At 51.5% G+C, this 22640-nt stretch overlaps 2 protein-coding genes across 2 annotated transcripts; both read left to right on the forward strand.

Moving 5' to 3' along the window:
- Positions 1-1871: 1871 nt before the first annotated feature.
- On the forward strand, positions 1872-10724 carry HDHD5 (haloacid dehalogenase like hydrolase domain containing 5). Its single transcript, XM_051608045.1, has 8 exons — positions 1872-2012; positions 2224-2424; positions 2727-2839; positions 4016-4109; positions 4580-4613; positions 5004-5178; positions 5498-5686; positions 6276-10724. Exons 1-8 carry the CDS (start codon positions 1917-1919, stop codon positions 6643-6645), a joined length of 1272 nt encoding a protein of 423 aa, XP_051464005.1. The 5' UTR covers positions 1872-1916; the 3' UTR covers positions 6646-10724.
- Positions 10725-18286: 7562 nt separating this feature from the next.
- On the forward strand, positions 18287-22046 carry TMEM121B (transmembrane protein 121B). Its single transcript, XM_051618919.1, has 2 exons — positions 18287-18669; positions 18766-22046. The coding sequence occupies exons 1-2, from the start codon at positions 18287-18289 to the stop codon at positions 19799-19801; spliced, it is 1419 nt and encodes a 472-aa protein (XP_051474879.1). The 3' UTR covers positions 19802-22046.
- Positions 22047-22640: the final 594 nt, after the last annotated feature.

Below are 22640 nucleotides of genomic sequence, written 5' to 3' on the forward strand. Positions count from 1 at the left end.
GAGTGAGTCCCGATGAGGGCCATGAAGAGAAGGAGAAGGATCTGAGGAGACCTTATAGCAGCCTTCCATGGTTTAAGAGACCTGGGGAGGCACTTTTTAAAGGGACGTGTAGTGATAGGGCAAGGGGGAATGGTTTCAAGTAGAAAGAGGGCAGATTTAGATTAGGTATTAGGAAGAAATTCTTTACTGTGAGGGTGGTGAGACACTGGAACAGGTTGTCCAGGGAAGCTGTGGATGTTCCATCGCTGGCAGTGTTCAAGGTCAGGTTGGATGGAACTTTGAGCAATCTGGTCTATTGGCGTCCCTGCCTATGCTGGGGAGTTGGAACTAGGTGATCTTTAAGGTCCCTTGCTACCCATTCTCATTTTTCTCCACAAGGAGCAACCACCTTGGTCAATAACTGAGAAACACTCAATAAGGTTCTTGTGTTTGCCATAAATTTTAGAAAGTCTTTGCCTCCCTCTCATACTGTATTTTTCATTGGCAACCAAGGGAAATGAGGGTTGGAGGATCCTTGTTCATAGGTAGCTGAGAAGGCATCCTTCGAAGTGCCTGTAGCTGGGTCCCTTGTGCTAGTGGTAAGTGCTCTGAAGCGCAGTTTTGCAAGGAACTAAATACTTTCAGTAAAGCCTGCAAGGCCAGCATGAATTTTGCCAGAGCAGAAGGAGCTGTAAACAAATCTGAGAAATCCAAGTAATCCTGGCAAGTTGAAGAAATTATGTAAAATAAACAGTAGGTAGTTCAGTTAAGGCAAAGGTACTTAAGGAGGAATAACCATCTGTACAGATGCGTAACCCTGAGTTGCCAGTGCTTTAACAGCTCTGCAGTACAGGCTCTGGGTGTGAAAGTGGGCCACAAATGAATTAAGGTTGGTGTTCATGGCAATGGAAGCATAAAACCAAACAATTACACTGTTTGTGTAATTGATGCCTAAAGTCATATGTGTTAAATCTGCTGTGTAGTGCGAGTCCGGAGACTTTATGCCTAGCCAGAAAGCAAACAAACATCGTTTCATTGCCATGGACGTGAATTGAACCTTTTGCTGTCCTCAGGTCTGGAAGGGCCTCTTGCTGAACTCAGCATCAAGATTTCTGTCCCATATCTAGATTCCTGTCCCACACCACAGGAAAGATGGGCTCCCCGGAACACAGCCCATCAGAAAGCAAGAAAAATTACCGGAGTTTTAGAACCGAGATCTGTAGGAAAAAAGACCACAAGAGCTGCTTTTGCACAGAAAAGCCTGAGGGCAGGCAGAGCAGCAGTTGGCAGGGGTAAAATGCTGCAGTGAAGACCCCTTGCATGCGCGCTGCGGGCAGGGCCGGCTGCCACCGCCTGGGACGGAAACCTGGCTACGCCCCGAGAGACGCCTGGCGGAGCCTGCCACTGGCCCGCTCAGCACCGCAGCAGCTTCACTCACGAAACCCAGCGTTTCCTGTTACTTCGCGAACAGGTGACAGAAACCCGCTGCAATCGCTTCGCAGACGTTCAAAGCCTGTCGCTCCCTCCCGCCCCATCTCTCCTCGCCGGTGACTCTGCCCGCCCATTGTTGCACCTCAGGGGCTGGCTGGACCCCCTTCCCCGCCGCCTCCCCTTTCCCTCCGCCGCCTCCAGCCCCGCAGCCTCGCCGCTCCTCCCCACACCCACCCGTACCACCCCTCGCTGTCTCCGCTTTCTCTCCCCAGACCTGCCAGCCTTTCCTCCGAAGCAGCCAGCACACCGCACCCCCGCAGCCCCCTCCCCCGGGCCCGGCTTGGCAGCACGCAGCCCCTCACCCCGCTCCTTCCCCGCCCGCCCCGGCCGCCTCTCCGCCCGCCTCGGTCCGGTCCCGCCCCGCCGGGCCCCGCTGGGAGCTGTAGTCCGGGAACTACGAGCCCCGGCGTGCCCCGCCGCCCACCGCGGGGCCGAGCGGGCGCGGCATGGCGCTGCGGGGCTGCCTGCGGGCCGGGCGCGGGCTGCTGCGAGCCGCGGGGCCAGCGCGGCCGCCCGCCCGCCGGGATTGCGCCGGGGGCCGGGTGAGCGCCGGGGGCCGGGGCCGGGGGCGAGGGGCCGGGCCCGCCGCCCGCGGGGGCCGCGCCGGGGGCCGGGTGAGCGGCAGGGGGCGAGGGAGCAGGCCCGGCGGCCGCGTCCTTGCCGCGGGCCGGGAAGGGCGCCGGGGGCAGGTGCGGGGGCGGAGCGGGGAGGGCTCCCGGCGGCGGGTGACCGTTCCCTCCGCTTGCCTGGCAGCCGCCGGCCTTCGGGTTCCTCTTCGACGTGGACGGGGTGCTGGTGCGGGGCAGCCAGGCGGTGCCCGCCGCCCGCCGGGCCTTCCAGCGCCTGGCGGACCGCGGCGGGCGGCTGCGGGTGCCCGTCGTGTTCCTGACCAACGCCGGGAACTGCCTGAGGGCGGCCAAGGCCCGAGAGCTCTCCCAGGCCCTGGAGATGCAGGTGAGGGCGGCGGGCCCACCCCCACGGCCGGGGCTTCGCGGCCCGACGCCCGCCCCGTTCCGGTGTCCCGGCTGCGGAGGAGGGCACCGGGAGGAGGAGGAGGAGGAGGAGGGAGGCGGGGGGAGCCCACCCGGAGCAGCTTTCCTCTGGGAGGGGTGAAGGGCGGGGGGCGGCAGCACCACGGAGCGGCTGGCCCTGCCTGGGCCGGGGGTGATGGAGGGTGAAGGGACGAGACCCGCCGCAGGGAGAAGGGAGGAAGCCTTCCCCACGGGTCTCCCTGCAGCTTCTCCTCCCTCCCGCAGGTCTCTCCAGAGCAGGTGATCCTGTCCCACAGCCCGCTACGGCTCTTCAGCCAGTTCCACCAAAAGTGCATGCTGGTGGCTGGGCAGGGGCCCGTGGAGGAGAACGCCCAGAAGTATCCTTTGCTGCGCCTGCCTCGGGGTGCTCTGCGCATCCCAGTGCCACTTCCCAGCGAAATGCTGCTGCTCCTGCCCTGCTCACACCCCTGGCACTTGTTCAGACAGTTTGTAGAAGCACAAGGAGGCAGAAAGGCCACCGGTCTCGTCCTGTTGGGAGGCACCCTTGAGGAGAGGCTCAAATGCAGGCACTTGCTGTTGATCTCCGTCTTGGTCACCTCTTTGGTCTGTGTTGGCTGCTCACACTGATTGCCTTCCTTGTGAGCTGCGTTACTGTTCCTGCTGATTGGAAGTCACCATGAGGACTCTGTTGGCTTTGGGCATTTTTACTTTTGAGATAAAATTGTGTACCTTGCAGTTCATTCTAGTGCAAAGTGCGTTAGAGACCATGTCCAGCTCTCCCACAGCTAAGGTTTTCCTCAGGAATCTGACAGCAATTGAAGGAACTCAAATATCTTTAGAACAAGAGTGTCCCAGCCCAGGGACGTGGTCTAAATTACAGTCCCACATGCATATTGCCTGATTGAGGGGAGGGCACAGGAGGTCTGACATGTTATGTGTCTCTAGGAGGTAAGAGCTGCCTGCAGTGTTAATGACATTTCACCCTGTACATGCACAGTCATGCCTTCTGCTTAATATTTGGCTTAATTTGATTCAAAATCTCAGCCTGTCTCTTCTTCCTCGTAGCCAGCAGTAGGAGCTAAGGGCAAGATGTTCTGAAAGTAAATTCATCCTTCACTTGCATTGTTATACCAGATCAGACCATTTTATTTTTTCTGCCTAAGCTGACCAGAACTTCATTGATTCTGCTTCTTGCCAAAAAGCCTGACCAGCCCCTTGTGCTGCACCACTATCAGAACCCTGGCCTTAAAGACCTCCCACAGCACATCTGTTCTGTCTTGGAGTGAACTCTCCTATTTGCCTAATTCCAGGGACTGCTGATCACAAACTAAATCATCCCAGTCTGGTTTTTTGGTTGTTTTTTTAACCTTTAGGGCCACCTTTAGGTTGAAGCACGACATAGAGCTTGACTGAAAGCCATGAGGTTATGCATTACCAGGTTAAATAACTGCTCTGCGTAGTAGGACTTGTATTTCTTAATCCTGTAGATGCCTTTGCAAGTCACTTAAAAAGAACTAACAGTCTCCACATCTTTCCTTGATGTTCTGAAATAGCCTGGGGTTCAAGCACGTGGTTACCATAGAGGCACTGAGGAAGGCATATCCTCTGTTGGACATGGTGGATCAGAGCCGGAGGCCAAAGGAGATGGTAATTTCCTGAGGCAGCGGTAGAACGAGTGGTGTGGTGTGATGGTGCTTACTGCACATAGCACGGGGCAGAGAAGCTGTGGAGGCTCAGAGCTGCTAGAGACCTTTAGCGAGTGCCTGGGACTGGTACTGCGCAGCCAGCATCTCTCTGCTCTTTCCAGTGCTGGCTTCTGCTGGAAGGGCAGTGACTTTCCCTTTTCCTTTCTCATGCCATGCCTGTCTTTCATTGCTCTTCTTTGCAGTAAGTGATAAGGTGGTTTGCTTGACAGCTCTAGCTCTGAGACAGGAAAGCAAGATCTGTGAAATCCAGTATGGAATGGGGCAGTGCAACAGATCTTCCTTTGGGATTCTGGGTGACCTTCTACTTCTCTATGGGGCTGCCTTGGCAGGTTCAAAGGCAACATTTTTAGTTTTGTTTTGGAGACTGCGTTAGGTTTTGCACTGCTAATGCACTTCATGTTTTTCTGGCAGCCTCCTCCAACCACTGGCTTCCCCACTATAGAAGGTAAGCAGTAGTCTTTGTTTACATATGAACAGCAAGCAGAAGTAACAGGCAGGCAGGCCAGCTGGGATGGGAGCTAATGACATGCTCTTGGCTCATCAGTATATAGAGGCAGATTATTCAGCGGATACAGTCAGGAGGCAGCCTTGCTGCCCTCAATGCCACATGAAGCACAAGCTGATAAGAGCAAAACCAATTTTCCTCTGTGCCATGCTTCGACATCTGGGACCAGTTGTGCACGCAGACTGGAGCCTTGGCACCAGCCGTGTTCCAGTGGTAGCTGTATTAGCCAGGGCATCCCAGCAGAAGAGTGTTTTTGCTAGTGGGTGGCTTTGACAGTGGGTCCTGTACTTGAATACTGTGAGTTTACAAGCATCTCTTGAAATCTTCCAGGAGTGATTCTGTTTGGTGAGCCAGTGAGGTGGGAGACAAGCCTGCAACTTATTGTTGACGTACTCTTGAGCAACGGGAACCCTGGGGCAGAGCTGAAAGATATACCATACCCTCACCTGCCTGTCCTTGCCTGCAACATGGATCTCCTGTGGATGGCCGAAGCCAAGATGCCCAGGTGAAAAGCGTGTGTAGTATTTGTTTTAGCCTAGTTCATACATCTCTCCTGCAGATGATCTTTTCTGATTACATTTTTTAGTGTTAGAGCTTAACCACATGGTATAATAGGTAATAGAGACATGAAAACTGCATGAGAAATGAAGACTAAAACTTCTAAGAAACAAAAGCCAGACCACTGCCTCTGTAGATGCATGTGGGTAGATATCATGTCCAAACTAGGCAGTACTTTGGCTACAGCAGATGGTTCTCTTCCCTGAGGAATGTTTGCTGCTTCAGTGGTGTGACTGGAGATACTGATGACCTCCTTTCTGGAGCAGGTTTGGGCATGGCACTTTCCTTCTTTGCTTGGAGAACATCTACAAGAAAGTGACGGGCCGGGAGCTGAAGTACGAGGCCTTGATTGGCAAACCCAGCACAGTCACCTACCGCTATGCCGAGTACTTGATAAAACAGCAGGCAGAGAAACAGGGATGGAAGTCTCCCATCCGACGCCTCTATGCAGTTGGGTAAGAGACTGTTTTTCTGCTGGTGTCCTTAGGGAGTTGCATGCTGTCTTCTCTCAAACGCTTGGGGTTTTTTTAAGTGGCTATTTCTAAAATGAATCCCAAAGTCTCCATGCTGTCTCTGGAGCCTCACGCCCTGGAGCAGAGGCTTGCTAGTTTTTTGCATCCTGTGCTTTTAATAACTTGTAGGGCCCCATCAGCCTAGCAAAGCAGTTGCTGTAGGATGCAGAGTGCACGTAGCATGACTGGAATAAGAAGTTAAGAGACCCAGAGGTAGGCCCATGAGCCCAGTTAGGCCAAACACTTTGGGATTGTAGGTAATACGTTACAGTAGTGGCCAAAACTGCTCTGGAGACTTTGTATGTGTCTTTTCCCCTTTGAAAGATGTTTGTGAAGCATATGGCCTTCACCACAGTGAACAGGACACGACAGTAGGTAGGCTCACTGGCCCAGTCTGGTTGGTTCTTTTGATGTTAGCAAGTATTGTGTGTCCCTTCCTCCCTTATTGCTGCCTTAATCCTAGTCTGACAGAGCCAGAAATTGATGCATGGACTACTTTCTCATTTCTGTCTCACACTATGACCTTATCCAGGGATAACCCTATGTCCGATGTCTATGGGGCAAACCTCTACAACAACTACCTCAAGTCAGCTCACCAAAACCAGGTCCAGGCTGGGGTGAAGAGGAGCCTGCAGGCATCCAGTCCCCAAATGGAGGATCACCTCGAGCTGAGGAAGGACTGCTGCAATTCAGTGGAGAGTTGTGAGTCAATTCTGGTCTGCACTGGGGTCTACCGCCACAACGCAGATGTTCCCAGTAACATGGAGAAGTCCAAGACAGAGTCGGTGTTCCATGGCCATCGGGACTTCTGCTTTGACCCCAGCTTGGTGGAGGCATCTCACATAGTGCAGGATGTGAACGAAGCTGTGCAACTTGCTTTCAAGAAGGAGAACTGGAGCTAAGGTTAAGAGAAGTGTACTGACAAATTTACTATCAGGAATTTTATGGGCTGAAAAGGGAAGAGGGGACGAATGGGGAGAGACCTGGGGTGATCTTCTAATCTAGCCAATGTGAAAGAAGACTCCCTATCTCAGCACTAAGCCCATTGCTTTTATTGATACCAGTCTGCAACTGACAGGAAACTTTCAGCTGTGAACGTACTTTGCTGCCATCAATAATCGAGCCGTAATGGAAACAGGGTATAAGGAAAAGACCTATCCTAGCAATCCCAGTTCTGTTCAGCCATTAGAGTTCTTTCTTTTCCACTCTTTGTGTGTGAAGATCAGGCAAGCCCACCCTCCTCCTCCTCATGATGTGTTTGATGATGAAGTTCTTCCCTGTGCAAGGAGCCATCATCAGCCAGTGCACCATTTGTACAAGCTACTATTCATTCACTCTGTGATGAGACCACACCAGATGTTGTCTTGTGGTGACACTCTGCCAGGGGAAGACTTTAAAATTCTCCTTATGAAGAATAAGTGCCTATAGACTTTAACAAATTCTGTTTGCTTGGGGGTTTGCCACTGCATCGTTGTCAGTCTGAAACAAGGTCACATTTTGCAGTCCTCCAGCAACTATGGAGAGGCAGGGCCCCTCAAAGGAAGCTGCAGTAGCCAGAGCAACTTGCTACAGGACTGAGGGGAAAGTTATGTTACTCCCTTCCCCCCTATTTAGCATTCTGTGAACGCTTCTGCCTTTTCACATCCCACTAGGGAGCCAACAGCCTGCTTTCAATAGCAGAGGAAACCACTACAGAGATGGAATTTCCAGGGGTGTCTTTGCCCAGAACTCAGTGTTGCAGTAAGAGGCTGTTTTGGCATGTGCCGTGACCTCCAGTGTTGCAAGGGACATCCACCTGCTCCAGCTGGCACACCTTCTAAAGGGGCCCCTGTTTAGAACAAGGGCCAACCAGAAAGAGTCACAGCCCACCTGTTCTTCCTTGCATACAAGGATTGAAAGAGGAGATCATCAAGCCAGAATACAAATGTACCTGTCCTTCACTTCCTTTTTTTTTGCCTCTTGCCTCATGTGGTTTGCAATTCAGACCATATGGTCTGATCCCTGTTCCCTCCTCTTCCTTTAGCATGCAGGTAAAGTTCCCCTAACATGAATTAGCAGCTGGGACTCACCTGCTGAGGAACGTTTCCATATTCTAATGATATGCCTCTGTTTTCCTAGCTTGAGCTATCCAGGGAATGATCAAGCCCTGTGTCTCTTAGACAGTCAAAAGAAGTTAAGCAAGCATTGCTCAAAAAGCTACATGTGAAAGATTGGCTCAGCAGGGCACATCTTAATTCCAGAGGAGCATTGTGATTTTAGGAATGTTGTGATTTTTAGAAGCATAAATCAGCCTGTGTATGTGACAAAAAATCTTGGAAGCCAGCACAACTCGGTTGATGTTCCTGCTCAGCTCACACCACACTGAGAGATGAGAAATAGGTCTTTTCTGCCTCCTCTTTCTCTCTTCCTGCTTTACCAAGCAGCTCCATACACAGGGCACAAACAAGATGTTCTGTGCAGAAGTTTGAGTTGTTCTTAATTAAAATCTCGGCATCCATGTGCACTGATACTTTGCTTCAGCACTTTTCTATCCTCTTGATACTGATGTGTCTTCCTAGGAAGGTCACGCTGCAGAGCAGGCTCTTTTCTTACATTATGCCAGGCTCTGTATCTGAAGGGAACTGGTTGCACTGTGAGTGACTCAGGCAAAGAGGTCCTCTTTGCTTGGCTTCTTTCTCTATACCTTATTTTCTGAATGGGAGCAGAAAAATACCTCTTTGGGTGAATCTCCCTCCTGTGAAATTCATAGTGAGAAGCAGTCTTTTCCTCTCTCAGCACTAGCTAGGGTTCTTCTGCTTTGTCTTGCCAGCACAAGAATTGCTTGGTTGCTTCTGAAAGCAGCTGTAACTTGAGGAGCACAATATTAGATTTGAATCCTTTGCCTTTCACTGGAGAGAAAAAGAAATTACCATTTCTTGCACCTACACAAGATGAGGACTTGTCTCCAGTTCCCAGGATAAGTACAAGGAAGGACTTTGCATATAACATAGGGAAGATCTTTTAGCTTTCAGAACATCACCACAGTCACAACTGGGCTGTAGACCCAGTGTGCAAAGCCTGAAACTTAGAGGCCCAAACCCCATTTATTCATAGACTAGCTCTAATGTCCCTCAGCCTCACTTTTCAGAGGTGATATCCAGTGCAGAAAGAGGAATGCTCCCTTTCCTTGCAATATTTACTAACATGAGTGTTAACTTTCATATGATTAATTGGAGACTGCCTTCTAGGCTGTGGTTACATAGATCTCAGAGAGCTGATTGCTGGCAATAGCCCCTCCACTTTGGTAGGTACTTCTCTGCAGAAATACTAAAGTCTGTCCATCCGTGTGGAATAACCTTTGGCAGAGCTCGCTCGTGTCACTCATTAAGATTGTGGTGCCGGTTACTCAAAAACAAGGTGCTGCTGAACCAGTACTGGTTCCCTGAGGTTTGTATCACTGCTGAATCAGCTATTCCAAATGAAGCCAGGTATACTGGCTGATGCTCCAGTAATGGCAGTAGCTTTGTGAAAGCGCAGAAGAACCTTGAGAAATCACAAGAGGTTTGTAACCTCATATCAGATAGCATGGCACATCTCAGCCAGAAATGAGGTAGGTAGCAAGAGGAAAGAAGTGGCACCTCCTTCAACAAAGGAAGAGGTTTGCATTTGCACAGAATGAGCCAGGCATTTCCATCTTTGGAGCAGTAGCGAAGGCGAGCTGGCTGATGTGAATCCGCTTCAGATTCCAGGTCTGCTTGTAGGTCCAGATTTGGTCGTTTTTTTAAAACCATGTTAGTGGTATTGAAACAGTGCTCTGAGAGTCTTAAAAATGCGTAGGAGGGACTTCAGTGATAAGGAGTTAAAGAAATGCTTTGCTTACAAGTTGAAATTGGAACAGAGGGGAGGGAAGGAAATCTAGAAGAATCTTGTACCCTTTGCCCAATTCTTACCAAGTAGGATTGCATAAATGGCTCTGCTTGTTGGTTTGTGTACTAATTAGTCAGATGGGCTGCCTTTTGTCTGAGCAGCACGGACCTTTCCCCTTTTCCCATGCTTAAGGCCTTGAAACGCTGCACTTTGTCCAAGTCAGTACCCAGGCATGAGCACAGTGGATAGGGGAGGAAATTTGGGTTCTCCAGCTGCTGTTGGATACTGGATTGTGTAGGATTCCTACAGAGAAAAGTATTTGCCAGGTCTCTGTTCCAAGCGTTTTGTGCTAGAGTGCTGTGCAGGCTTCTAGCTTATCTGCAGTTAATTTATGGACATCTGTTATTGCTAGAATTCAGTGAAATCCTTTTTCCTTGGAACTACAGCTTCCTGGAATTAGCTTCAAGTGTCCCTGGAACAAAAACTTTCCTTTGTCTCTTGTATTGTGCAGAGGTTGCATTTCTGAAGCTGCATTTCTTTCATGTGGAGCAAGTGTGCTTCTGTGCAGATTATGGGACCAAGCAGGAGAGGGGACTTCGCTTGCTGACCTAATACCTTAATATTTATATGATGCGCTGTCCTATAAAACAAACATGTTGAAGACCTGATCCTAAAAGCTCCATCTTCCACAGATGGATGTGTTTTAGTTAAGCCTTGAGGGAGCTTTCAGTGAGGTGAGGCAACTGAGAATAGCAGGGAGGATCCAGCAGAGGGATAGACCTTGTTTGGGATCTGAAGCAGAGACCTTTTACACCATGAAGTTACTTGGTGGTCAGAGAGGTCAATTCACTTATTCCACAGAACTCATGCTACTACTAGCCTGGTTTTCAGGGAGTCATATAACACTACTGTCCCCTTTCTTCCAGTCTTAAACCTGATGTGTCTTTTTCCCTCCAATAAATAGGTTATGTTTCAGATTATGTCACATACACTGTAGCAGAGTGATTAGCAATCATACAGAGAAATCACAAGCTGTGATTATTTTAGACTTCATATTAATTTCAGCCCTCTTCCAGAGTTGCTCCTTTGATCTAGCACATACAACAATAATAAAAGATGTTTTCTTTGAAATAAATTTTAAGGTGTCGTTTGTACATTTCCTTGCTATTGTCCTGATCTCTTTCATGTCTTTGCCTTAGGAGATTATCAGGACAAATTCTGTCTTTTTTTCTGGCCATCAAGCCACTCTCAGATTTTCCTGAGAGAACCACCCTGAAAAATACCCTTCCAATTATTCTTTTGATTGGTCTAAACTGTAATTCCCTGTAAGCTCTACATCTGCCTGTAGCCATGTGAGATGAGTGCAACTTCGACCATTCCCACTCTAAAGGGGATAAAAAAAGAACACATGACAAGCTATGATGCCCTGACTGTCTGTTCACAGTCAAGACTAGTTTTGGGATGCCACCTGTGTGTGAGATGCATTCAGGGGAGGCATTTAGTTGTGATGTGACCTAAGCAGTTGTTTGTAATGATTAATGGGTGAGGAAGGCACAAGCTAGATGCCACCAGCTTATTCTGCTGTTGTAGATTAAGAACAAGCCTATGGAAAGCCATCCTTACCATTAGAAGCTTACTCAGCACGGTGTTAAACTCTTAGTGATCATAAAAGAAATGCAAGTTGTTTGACAAGAGCCATGCTCTGGTACTGTCTGAGAAAGATGAGGGGAATTAGGGAGACACATACTAACTGGCAAACTTTCAGAGCCAAAAGCTTCCACTGATTTTAGCAGGTAGAAGACTAAAGAGCCCAACAGGTGAAAACCATCAGCTTGAATGATCTAGAAACAACCAATTCACTTGCATTATTCTTACAAGATGTTCCACTAGAAGGTTTTTCGTCTGCAAAGTTCACAGTTCCTAGGAGGCACATTCAGCAAAATAAGCTTGATTACGAGTCCTGAGAACTACTTGATACTGAAAGGAGCAATTGATAAAGCAGTGAAAGCAGTTTTGGAGGGACAGAACAAGGATTCCCATTCTCAGCAGAGAAGGGAATCAAGTTGTATTCTACATCCTGAAGAAATTACCTATGTCCCTGACTAATAAATAATAATAAAAAGCATTAACCACCCCCCTCCTTTTATCTAGTGTTCAGGTAGTTGGAGCACTTGCCCAAGATAAGGTGGATCAAGGCTTAGGCAGAAAGAGAGCAAAACCTGAACCGCTTGAATGCTTTTAATCACTATAGTATTGTCAAAGCAAAAAGCCTAGGGTGAAGGTGTCCCTTGTAGAGGACAGCCTTAGCTGGAAGCTAGAGTCCCATGGGAATCCTTGACCAACATAAGGAGCAGAGCTAAACATTGACATCATGAAACACTGAAGAACGAACGACTTTGACAATAGGGACTGGGAGCCCTATTGATCATAGACTCATAGAATGGTTAAGGTTGGAAGGGACCTTGAAGATCACCAGGTTCCAACCACCCTGCTGTGAGCAGGGACACCTTGCACTAGACCTGGCTGCACAAAGCCTCATCCAACCTGGCATTAAACACCTCCAGGGAGGGGACTTCCACAACCTCCCTGGGCAACCTATTCCAGTGCCTTCCTACCCTCATCATGCAGGATTTCTTCCTGATGTCTAACCTAAATCTACCCTGTTTCAGTTTAAAACCATTACCCCTTGTCCTGTCACCACCATCTCTGGTGAAAAGCCACTCCCCAGTTTTTCTGTAGCCCCTTCAGGTACAGGAAGGCTGCTATAAGGTCTCCCTGCAGCCTTCTCTTCTCCAGGCTGAACAGCCCAAACTCCCTCAGCCTGTCTTCATAGCAGAGATGCTCCAGCCCTTTGATCATCTTGGTGGCCCTTCTCTGGACCCTCTTCAACAGCTCCATGTCTTTCCTGTGCTGAGGGCCCCAGAACTGTACACAGCACTCCAGGTGGGGTGTCACCAGAGCAGAGCAGAGGGGCAAAATCTCCTCCCTGGCCCTGCTGGTCACACTTCTTTTGATGCAGCCCAGGATGCAGCTGCCTCTCTGGGCTCCAGTGCACACTGGTGGCTCATTATGAGCTTCTCCTTAACTACCACCCCCAAGTGCTTTTTCTTGGGGCTGCTCTCCAGCCATTCTCCTCCCAGCCAGTGGTTGTGCCTGGGGTTGTGCCAACCCAGGTGCAGGACCTTGCACTTGGCCTTGTTGAACTTCATTAATTTGGCATTGGTCCACCTCTCAAGCCTGTCAAGGTCCCTCTGGATGGCCACCCTTCCCTCTAGGGTGTCAACCACACCACACAGCTTGGTATCATCGGCAAACTTGCTGAGGATCCATTCAATCCCGCTGTCCATGTCTCCAACAGAGATGTTAAACAACACTGGTCCCAGTACTGACCTCTGGGGGGACACCACTTGTCACTTGCTTCCACTTGGATGCTAAACCATTGACCACAATTCTCTGGGTGTGGTCATCCAGCCAACTACTTTTCCACTGAGTGGTCCATCTGGCAAATCCATGTCTTATCAGTGTGGAGACCAGGATGTTGGAGTTTGCTCTCAGGTGGATGAAGTGAGAAATGCCTACCAGAGTAAGCCCTGCAAAGCACTTAGTCTATGGATTCTGGTGGGCCTTGAACACAAGCTAAGCACTTACCTGCTCACCCTGGTACAGCCCTTGGACCTTCAGGCACATGCCCAAATCCTTCCTTTACTGAATCTACCTAACCTGAGTTATAAAAGCACACGTCTTTCTGGATTTTTGCAGCCACACAAGCAGTTTTATTAAAATTATGCACTTGGAGATCTTTATGGATCCAATCTGCAACAGTTTAAAACCTTACACCAGCGAGGCAGCTACATGTTCTCTAGGAATTCAACTGTTCCATCAAGAAGTCGGTTTTCATTGCTTCACTGTAGTAAGCCTGCTTTTCCCTTTCAGTCAGTTCAGCTACTAACAACTTTAACTTTCTCCTCAAGGCTAGTTCCATTACACACTGCTTGCTAGGACTGAATAAGTACAAAATAGTAAGAGCAGCTCCCAAAATCCTCCTCACTCTCCAAACTCCTACTCTGCTACAAGCATGAAAAAAATACCTTTGCATTTTGTGCCGGTAGCAAAAGTTCCTTGAACTGAAATGCAATTATGAGCAATAGATTGTTACGCTTTTATACCCTTCTGAAGAGTATCTGTATTCCCCAAACTGTAATATTGGATCAGCAGTTTAGTTGCAAAAACTCTGCATTTGGAGGCAGACAGACTGAGGTGTCTTTGAATTTCCGTGCTGGCCAGGTGAAACTCTTCAACACTTGCCTGTAACTTCAACCCTGTCTGTTTTCCTGGATTAGATAAATGCAGTACAAAGCCTGTGTCAAAGAATCCCAGAACCTTCATTTCCCACACAAAAAGCATTTTAAGTATGGTTACAGCAGATTATGCTCAAACTCACTGAGATCAGCTTTGCCTCCTTCCCTCCCACTGCTGCCAGTTTCTAACAGCTTACTGCAGGGTATAATTAGGGTTTTAGTTTCTGGTCTTTCTTTCAGGTATATATTTGCCTCTTTTTTTTTTTTTTTTTTTTCCCCCTTCCCCCAAGAAACTGAGTCATTGTCTTGTTTTCTCTTGAGTTCTGCCCTCAAGAAAGTTTTGGCTTTCTCCCAGCAGGGGTATTTTTGAGGGCATACTACTTGTTCCCACTTCTAGTGTAAACTGGTAGCATTTTAGATATTCAGTATGACTATTTCACAAAACTGTGTTGTCTGCTGTTTACCTTTAAATATATGTATACACACACATCTCTATGCATACACACAAATACATAAAGAAGCCACAAACATAGCTGTGGAGCTGCTGAAGAGTGGAAGTTATTTATAGCTTAATCTTTTAATGTTTTAAGAGTAATGGTTAAGCACTAACACTTCCACAGACTGCACATTACATTAAATAACTAGATCACACGGGAAGCATCAGCTTGTCATCTCTCATCCCACAGTGTGCTAGAAAAAGCTCTTCAGTGCTTTCTCAAGTAGAAGACATTTCTCCCCTCACTCCCATTTTAAGGTATAGGCATAATTTCTGCTTCCTTCCTCACAAATAAGTTATTTTCTTAGTCTCACCTGTTTGTTTGGGTTGTGTTTGCCGTGCTGGAGCCCATGCTTAGTTCAAGAAAGCCCTTGACCTCCCACACTCCTTCTCACTCCCCTCAGTTCCTGCCTGTAGCTCCCCTCTCCCTATAGCTGCAAGCCCCTGTTCCCACCTGCCTACCTTGGACACAGGGACCTTTCAGCCCCAACAGAGATCCCTTGGTCTCTGAAGAGCTGTTTCCATAAGGCTCCTCTTGCCCTGCTCACACAGCCTCAGCCTGGCAGGACCATGCTCCCCAAAGTACAGGAGGTACAAGCCCCTTCACCAAGCACATACTAGCCCAGGCAGGCCCACTGAGCACCAACTCCCCCCAGGTGCCTCATTTTCTCTGTTCCTCTGGGCTGAGCTTGCCTTATCACCTGGGTGGTGTGTCAGAGCCTATTACCCCAGGTGGGCCGTCCAGCTGTGGGTGACAGCCCATTCCTCCCTAAGTCCAGGGAGCCACACCTACTTGCACTTACCCCTGCAGGTAGGACAGACACCAGTCTGGCAAGAAACACATCCAAACCTTTTGCACCAAAAGCAGAGGAGGTGCGAGGGCCTATGGGCAGACTGCCAGAGCAGCTAAGTGAGCATGTCCAGCCTACAGTGCCCAGGGCACAGGGACGTGCATTGCCCAGGAGACCTGGAGCACAAGAGCCAATGAGGCAAAGCTGTCACTGTCTGCCAGCCAGGTAGGGCAGGAGCAACCCCCTCTGTGTGAGGGCTTTTGCCTTAAGCAGCCCAGATGGATTCTCGGTTTTCACTCCACTACTTGTAGAAGTGGAAAACCTTTCTTGCGGTGCTATAGGTGAATGTGGTAGGAGCAAGACCAATTCAGCTAATCCTCAGGACCAACCACGTGCTAATCGTGCCAGTGATACAAGTGTTGGCTTACCAGGAGAAGGGTCAGGTGAAGGTACCCACTTTAGATAAAGGCCAGGATCCAATTAAGAATGTGGTTTTATGCTCCACCCTTCATCACACACACACTGCCATCTAACTCAGCCTTTGCGTGGAAACCAAATGAGGAGACACAGCCAGTGTTGTTCACAAACCCTTGCTGCCACCTTGAGCCATCCTGAACTGGGCAACTCCCTACACCAGTCAAAGAGAAGTAGCTCTGGGCCTTGCTTGCACCTGAAAGAGCAAGGCAGACAGCAAACATCCTCCTCAGCCATGGCCTTGAGCTTTATACTCCTGTTATGACAGATAACATCCAGCAAAGCCCAAAGCAACATGTTTGTGGGGTTGCACGAAAATTGTTGTCAAAGCAATTCTTTGGCCATGTTTTTTTTTATTTGCTGGGCAAGTCTGTCAAAGGGAGAAAGCCTCACCTGCAAAACACACAGTGCACAGTGGCAGAGCCCAAGCGCTGTTCTTTCATCTCTGACAAAGTCCACACACCTTGAGAGGCTGGAAAGCAAAGCAAACACAATGGGACTGTATCTGGCAAGGAAAGGACAGACAGCTTGCTGTCCACTGTCTTCTTGCATCTTCAGTGACTTCAGACTGAGCTATGTGGTTGTGGTGCTGTATTGATTCTGCCACTCAGAAGCTTGTTGTTTTCCCATGCATCATACCCCAGTAATGCAGAGGGAAAAGTGTCCCTTGTGTCACTATGGAGGCAGGAACGTGGCAGCACCTCTGAGGCACTGACATGGGATGTGGATCATGGGGACCTGGGCGTCCCCATGGCTCTGTGTGGTAGGGAGGATGCTGGACCTGGGAACTCTGGTGTGAGTATAACAGAAAATAGATGTTCCCCCCTCTCCTAGCTATGCCCCAGCCATGCAGGTACTGGCAGCAGAGATGCAGCAGGCAGGATAACAACCAGTGTGGGAGATCATGGGAATGCCTGTGGGTTGCTACCCCAGTTTAGAGGTTGTACCACTTCAGTACTGTGCCACCCAAGTAACTGCATTGAAGCCTGCCTAGACTCCAGTTATCTTTTCTTCCCCCATTTTCACCATGCTTTTAGAAAACAAATTTATCTGTGCTCCCTCTCTCCAGCCTCCACTGACATAATGCTTTTGCTGTGGTTCTTCTTCCCTGCTTTTCCTCTTGATTATTGCTGTATATCTAAATAAATCTTTGTGTCAACCCACCCCAAATTCTCCACTTCCCCTTCTCAGTTATTTATTTTTTTCAGATTTAAACATGAATTCTCCTTGTTGCCAAGAGCAGCCAGTGACATTTACTGGACTAGATAGCCTCAGGGAGCCTGCACCAACATGTATTAGGCAGTTGTCACAGCTGTCCTGATGTCCTTTCCCAGGACTAAGCACCTGGGTTTAGCTCAACCTCATGTGTTGATTAGCAACACCCTCAAAAGCCAAGCTATTATGGATCTTTATCACACAGAGTAGTTAATGCAGACATTTGCAGGTACAGCTTACTCGGTGTGCTTCACATCACTGACAGGCAGCACCTGGTTCATCTCTGGTGGGCACAGGTAGGAATGAAGGACTGGTGATCCCAAACACCAAGCAGCTTTGAAACAAAGAACCATAGAATCGTTTTTGTTGGAAAAGACAAGTCCAACAGTTAACCAAGAACTGCCAAGTCCAGCACTAAACCACGTCCCTAAGCATCTCATCTACACGTCTTTTAAGCACCTCCAGGGATGGTTCCCCAGGCAGCGTGTTCCAGTGTTTGGCAATCCTTTCAACTCTTTCAGTAAATAATTTTTTCCTAATATCCAATCTAAACCTCCCCTGGTAGAACTTGGGGATATTCCCTCTAGTTCTATCACATGCTGTGCCAAGTTGTTAGTGCTGGTGCTGTGACAGATCCAGGTAGACAAGATCAGTTTGAGGCCATTATTAGCAGGTCAGAGAGGCTCCGACTGGTGCTTTCAGTAGAAATGGGAAATTTAGGGCTATTCACATCAATTTAAAGCCACTGTCCCATCACGGCAAGCTGGGCTCAGAGCCCTCAGTACAAACGGGTGGGGTAAAAGCCGCTTCCTTTGGTGCACAATGACACACAACAGACCCAAGGCACGGGCACAGGTGAGGCACCACAGGTGAGTGCTTCGCTGTAGGTTCTTGCTGAGCCTAGAGGGAACCGGGTAGACTGAGGCACTTCTGATTTTCTGGACTAGGTGCCAAGGGTGTTTGGTATGTCCAGGGGTGTCTGGTATGTCCAGGGGTGACTCGTCCAGGCCCAGCCGGCTCCGCTCACGGCCATCTGGAGGGCTGGAGGCAGCCGGGCCACGCTCCTCGACATCTGGCTTGATGGCAGCCTTGGGGAAGGGAAGAGGGGCGCCACCCCCACCCCCTCGCCCCCTCCTCCTCTCCCCCAGCCGCACAGCCGCTCTCCGCTCCCCCACCCCCAGCCCACCCCCCGCCGCCAGCGGAGACGCCCGCCCCGGCTCCGGCAGCTGCTGAGGTGGCGGCTCGGCGCCGCCCCCGGCCCCCTCCGCCAGCTCCCGCTGCTCGCGCTCCCGCACCGCTGCCGCCGCCGCTGCCGCCCGGTGCCGGTGCCGGTGCGGCGGAGCGGGGGGCGGGCAGGGGGCGGGCCGGAGGCCGCCGCTCGGCCGTCGGGCCCGGCGCGCCGGCTCGGGGGCCGGGGAGGACCATGCACCGCGCTGCCTCCAACCAGCGCTCGGTCTCCTCCTCCTCGGGCTCCTTCCAGCCGCTGCCGCCGCCGCCGCTGCCGCACGCCGCCGACCGGCAGCCCCTCTTCCCGGGGGGCTCCAGCAGCGGCGGCAGCCGGCGGGGCTCGGGGTCGAGCTCGGGCTCGGCGCGGGCCCGCCGCCCTCGCAGCCCCCGCAGCAGCACCGAGGAGGAGGAGGAGGAGGAAGAAGAGGAGGACAGCATCAGCATCAGCAAGCCCCTAGTGCCGCCGCCCGCCGCCCCGCTGCCCGCCGCCGCCTCGCCGCTCCCAAGCACCAGCAGCAGCAGCAGCAGCGGCGGCGGCGGCGGCGGGAGCCCGGGCCGCAGCATGACGGCGGCGGAGCTGTACGGGGCGGCGGCGGCGGGCGGCGGGGCGGGGGGCGGCGGGGCGGCGGCGGGGCCGGGGCTGGGGCCCGGCGGGGCAGCGGGCGGGCGGCGCTGGGGCTTCCAGGCGCTGTCCCTGGTGCTGCTGCTGGGGCAGGGCGCGCTGCTGGACCTCTACCTGATCGCCGTCACCGACCTGTACTGGTGCAGCTGGATCGCCACCGACCTGGTTCTGGCGGCCGGATGGGGCATCTTCTTCTGCCGCAACAGCCGGGCTCGCCGCCGGGAGCGGCCCCCGCCGCCCCCCGGGCCGCCGCCGCCACACCCGCTGCTGCTGCACGGCCCCCCGGGCGGCCGCGGGGCCGGGGGCCGCGGGGCCGGGGGTCCCCCCCGCGGCGGCGACTTCGCCTACGCGCACCTCGCCTGGCTCATCTACTCCATCGCCTTCACGCCCAAGGCGGCGCTGATCCTGGGCACCTCCATCCTGGAGCTGATCGAGCTGCGCCTGCCGCTGGGCACCACCGGCTTCCGCATCACGCTGGCGCTCTCAGCCCCGCTGCTCTACTGCCTGCTGCGGGCCATTGGCACCGAGGGCTCCGGGCAGCTGCTCCTGCCGCCGCAGCCACCGCCACAACACCGCGCCGCCGCCGCCTTCCTCGCCACATGCCTCGACCTGCTCGACAGCTTCTCCCTGCTGGAGCTGGTGCTGCAGCCCGGCCGGCCGGCCCCGCTTCCCGCCCCGCTGCGCTACCTCCTCATCGCCGTCTACTTCCTCTGCCTGGCCTCGCCGGTGCTGTGGCTCTACGAGCTCAGCGCCGCCCGCCCCCCCGGGGCCGCCCGCCTCGCCCTCCACCTCCTGCTGCCCGCCGGGCTGCTGGACGCCCCGCTCCTGGCGCTCCGCTGCCTCCTGCTCCTGCGCTACCAGCAGCCGCTCTCCCTTTTCATGCTGAAGAACCTCTTCTTCCTGGCCTGCCGCGGCCTGGAGGCGCTGGAGACCTGCTGCCTCCTCAGCCCCGCCGCCCCCCCGCCCGCCAAGTACGGCCCCGCCGCCGCCGCTCCCGCCGCCGCCGCCCCGCTGGCCCACGGGCTCTCCGACGTCGACGTGGGCCCCCACGGGTATGTGAACGCTTTGGCGGTCACCGCCCAGGGCTGACCCCCCAACCCCGGCCGCTGTCCCCGCAGAGTCTCCCGCCGCCTCCGGGTCTGCTCCCGGCAGAGTCCCTCTGCCTTTCTGCTCAGGTTCCCGCCGCCCTGCCCGAGCAGGGGAAGGGGACGCGGGCTCCCCCGCCGGACTCTCGCTCTCCTCCTCCTCCCTTTCCTCCGGGCGAGTCCAGCAGAGAAGCTCAGCGCAAATCCGACTACCCGCAGAAGCCTACTGCTGATGCTTGTCCCCGGCACTTGGCTTTTAGTGCTTTTGCCCCTCCACGCTGTTTGGAGGGTCCCACTCTTCCCCTCCCGCTTCCCGCCAGGACATTTTCTTGCTTTGTGACCATAAAGGTTTAGTTTTTCCTTTTCCTTCTCAACTACAGCGACCGGTGGCTTTTGTTCCCTCCTTTGAGAACTCCTGCTGACCTCAGCGACATGTGAGGGGGTCTGACCAGCTGAGACGTGCCTTCAGGGTGCGAGCAGGACAAAAGGAAGCACGCTTTGGTCTTGCAAAGCTGCTACCTCCTTTTCTCTGCAGCAGAGCTGCAAGGAGGGTCTTTGCCTGCCAGCTGGGGAACCTTTGGGAGCACACCGGCTGCCTGGTCATTTCAAGCCTACGGGCCACTCTCTTCAAGCCGAAAACGTCTACCTCTGTGCTTCAACCTTTCACATCTTTTCTTGACTTTACATCCTACAGGAACACGTGAATCTCGTCTGGACACATAATCCAGGGGCTTAGTCCCCATTTCACTACCACCAAGACATTTATTTCTGGTGAGAACAGGGTTTACAGCAGCCTATTGCTTACTTCAGACAGCAGCACCCACATGCCGGGGCTTTCATTTTTCTGTGAATATGCATGTTTATGATATTAGTGTTGGTTTTCTTTTACACAGAGTAGGGACTCCCTTTGTATCAGCTGGGAAGGCTGGAAATTTTTCCTCTGGCCCCTTTCCTTGTTGATTGAGAGCAGAGATTGGGCTAAACCTGCCAACTGCCCCCTCTCAAACAGCAGAGGATGACAGCGCTGCTCGGGCTGGGCCCTGCACTTGGTGAACCTCACTTTTCAGCACAGAAATCGAAGTGCTGCAGGAGCCCCTGAAGCAGAGGAGCTCCCGAGCTTTGGTGAAAGGCCACATACCAGCACTCTGTCCTCTGTGTGCATGTGGTTAAGGGTGGGTGGGGAACAAGTTAGTTGTTAGTAAGCTGTCATAGAAACACAGTCCTCTTTCATTTTAAGCTCCATGAATGTTTGGTGGGGGTTAAGGCCTGCTCTTCTGCCTGGCTACAGCTGCTCCTAAAACCAGCCAAATGGAAGCAGGAGCACAGAAGCCACGTTTGGAGGAAGGACTTTGCCTTCTCCAGGCTTATATTTTGTTATTTGGGCAAGCCTGTATTCATTGGGAAAATGCCAATTTCCTGTCTCAAGCCTTTTTTCAAGCTGTCCTGATGGGAAGGGGAAATAAAGCACAACTCACTGCTCCCCAGAGCCAACAGCAGTGCATGGGTGTAGCCCAAAATTCTCCAGCACACTCATCCATTCCTTCTTTCAGGGCTCAGCCTTCAGTAGGACTGAGCCTCTGTCCCACTTCCCGTTTCACAGAGTGGGATCAACCACCTGCTCCAGTGGACTGCTAAGACAAAATGTTTACAGTCTGGTAACTTCCAGCTCCCACAGGCAGAAGTGGGGGGGTGCGATGGGGCACTTCTACCCTAGCTCTTGGGTAGCTGAGGAGTTTCAAGGGGCTAGTAAAGCCCCTAGAACAGATGGAGCAATAGTGCTTTTCTGTTCAGAGCTGCAGCTAGGAGGGGTGACTTGCTGCTCTCCCCATGCCACATGGAGAGTTGGCAAAGGCTAGGTTTAGCTTTCCCACCAGTGCTTTATTTTTAACCTGAGCCCTTGCATGGGCAAATGTGTGAACTTGGGCCAGTGGCCTTTCTCTTCCATAACTTCTTTTTGTCTGGACAATCTTGGTGCTGTGAGTGACCGTGATTGTAAAACTTGGTACTGTGAACTTTTCCTATGTGATGTGAAGTGTGTCGAGGGGATGCTAAGTTCCTGGCCAAAGGAGGTGTAATTACAGGTGTATTACGGTTGTAGAGAGATTTGTTCCCTTGCACTTTCCTTTTTCAGCATTAAACAGATAGTAAAAGCTCAGAAAGAACAGGATTACTCTAAAGAAAATGAGATTCCTGTACCTAGGAGCACTCCATACTTCATTGCAACAGCTCAAGAAAAAAAAAAGAGAAAACAACCCAAACTTCACCAAAAACAAGGTGTGTGTGGGAATATATTCACCCCCAACTATATTTTGCTGCTCCTATGGCCAAATTCACAATAGCACCAAAGTGTGTAGAACAAAACCCCTTACACTGAAGTGTAAGCATAGTTGAGATACTGGAAGAATCACAGCAGAACACAAGTCTTACTTCAGTACTCCTTCACAGCACATAAAGCTGCTGTTTCAACAGTGAGTGCCTTTTTCCATTTAAGACATTGAGAAAATGGCATGTTTGAAATTTAGCCACAGCATATTCAAAACCATTGACAGTGAAATCACAATTTAAATTTGAGCGTGGATGCAAAGGTTGCATGGGACAGATGGCCGTGCAAGACAATGCTTATCTTGTGTACAATTCCTTTGTAGAAAAAGTGATTCTTTTTAGTGCCACGGTTTCTAGGTTGCTAGTAAGGGTGCTGTTCAGAGAGAGGAAAGCTCTCCTACTGAGTAGTTGGCTGTACAGAAGCCCCCTTGCAACTAAAAGGTCAGCTCTGCTGCCACTTCAATTACTTGCTAAAGAGAAACATTTAAAGCTCTTCCAGGCAGTGTTTATAAGCCACTCCA

Source organism: Apus apus, chromosome 1 (assembly GCF_020740795.1).
Source record: "Apus apus isolate bApuApu2 chromosome 1, bApuApu2.pri.cur, whole genome shotgun sequence".
Classification (NCBI taxonomy): domain Eukaryota; kingdom Metazoa; phylum Chordata; class Aves; order Apodiformes; family Apodidae; genus Apus; species Apus apus.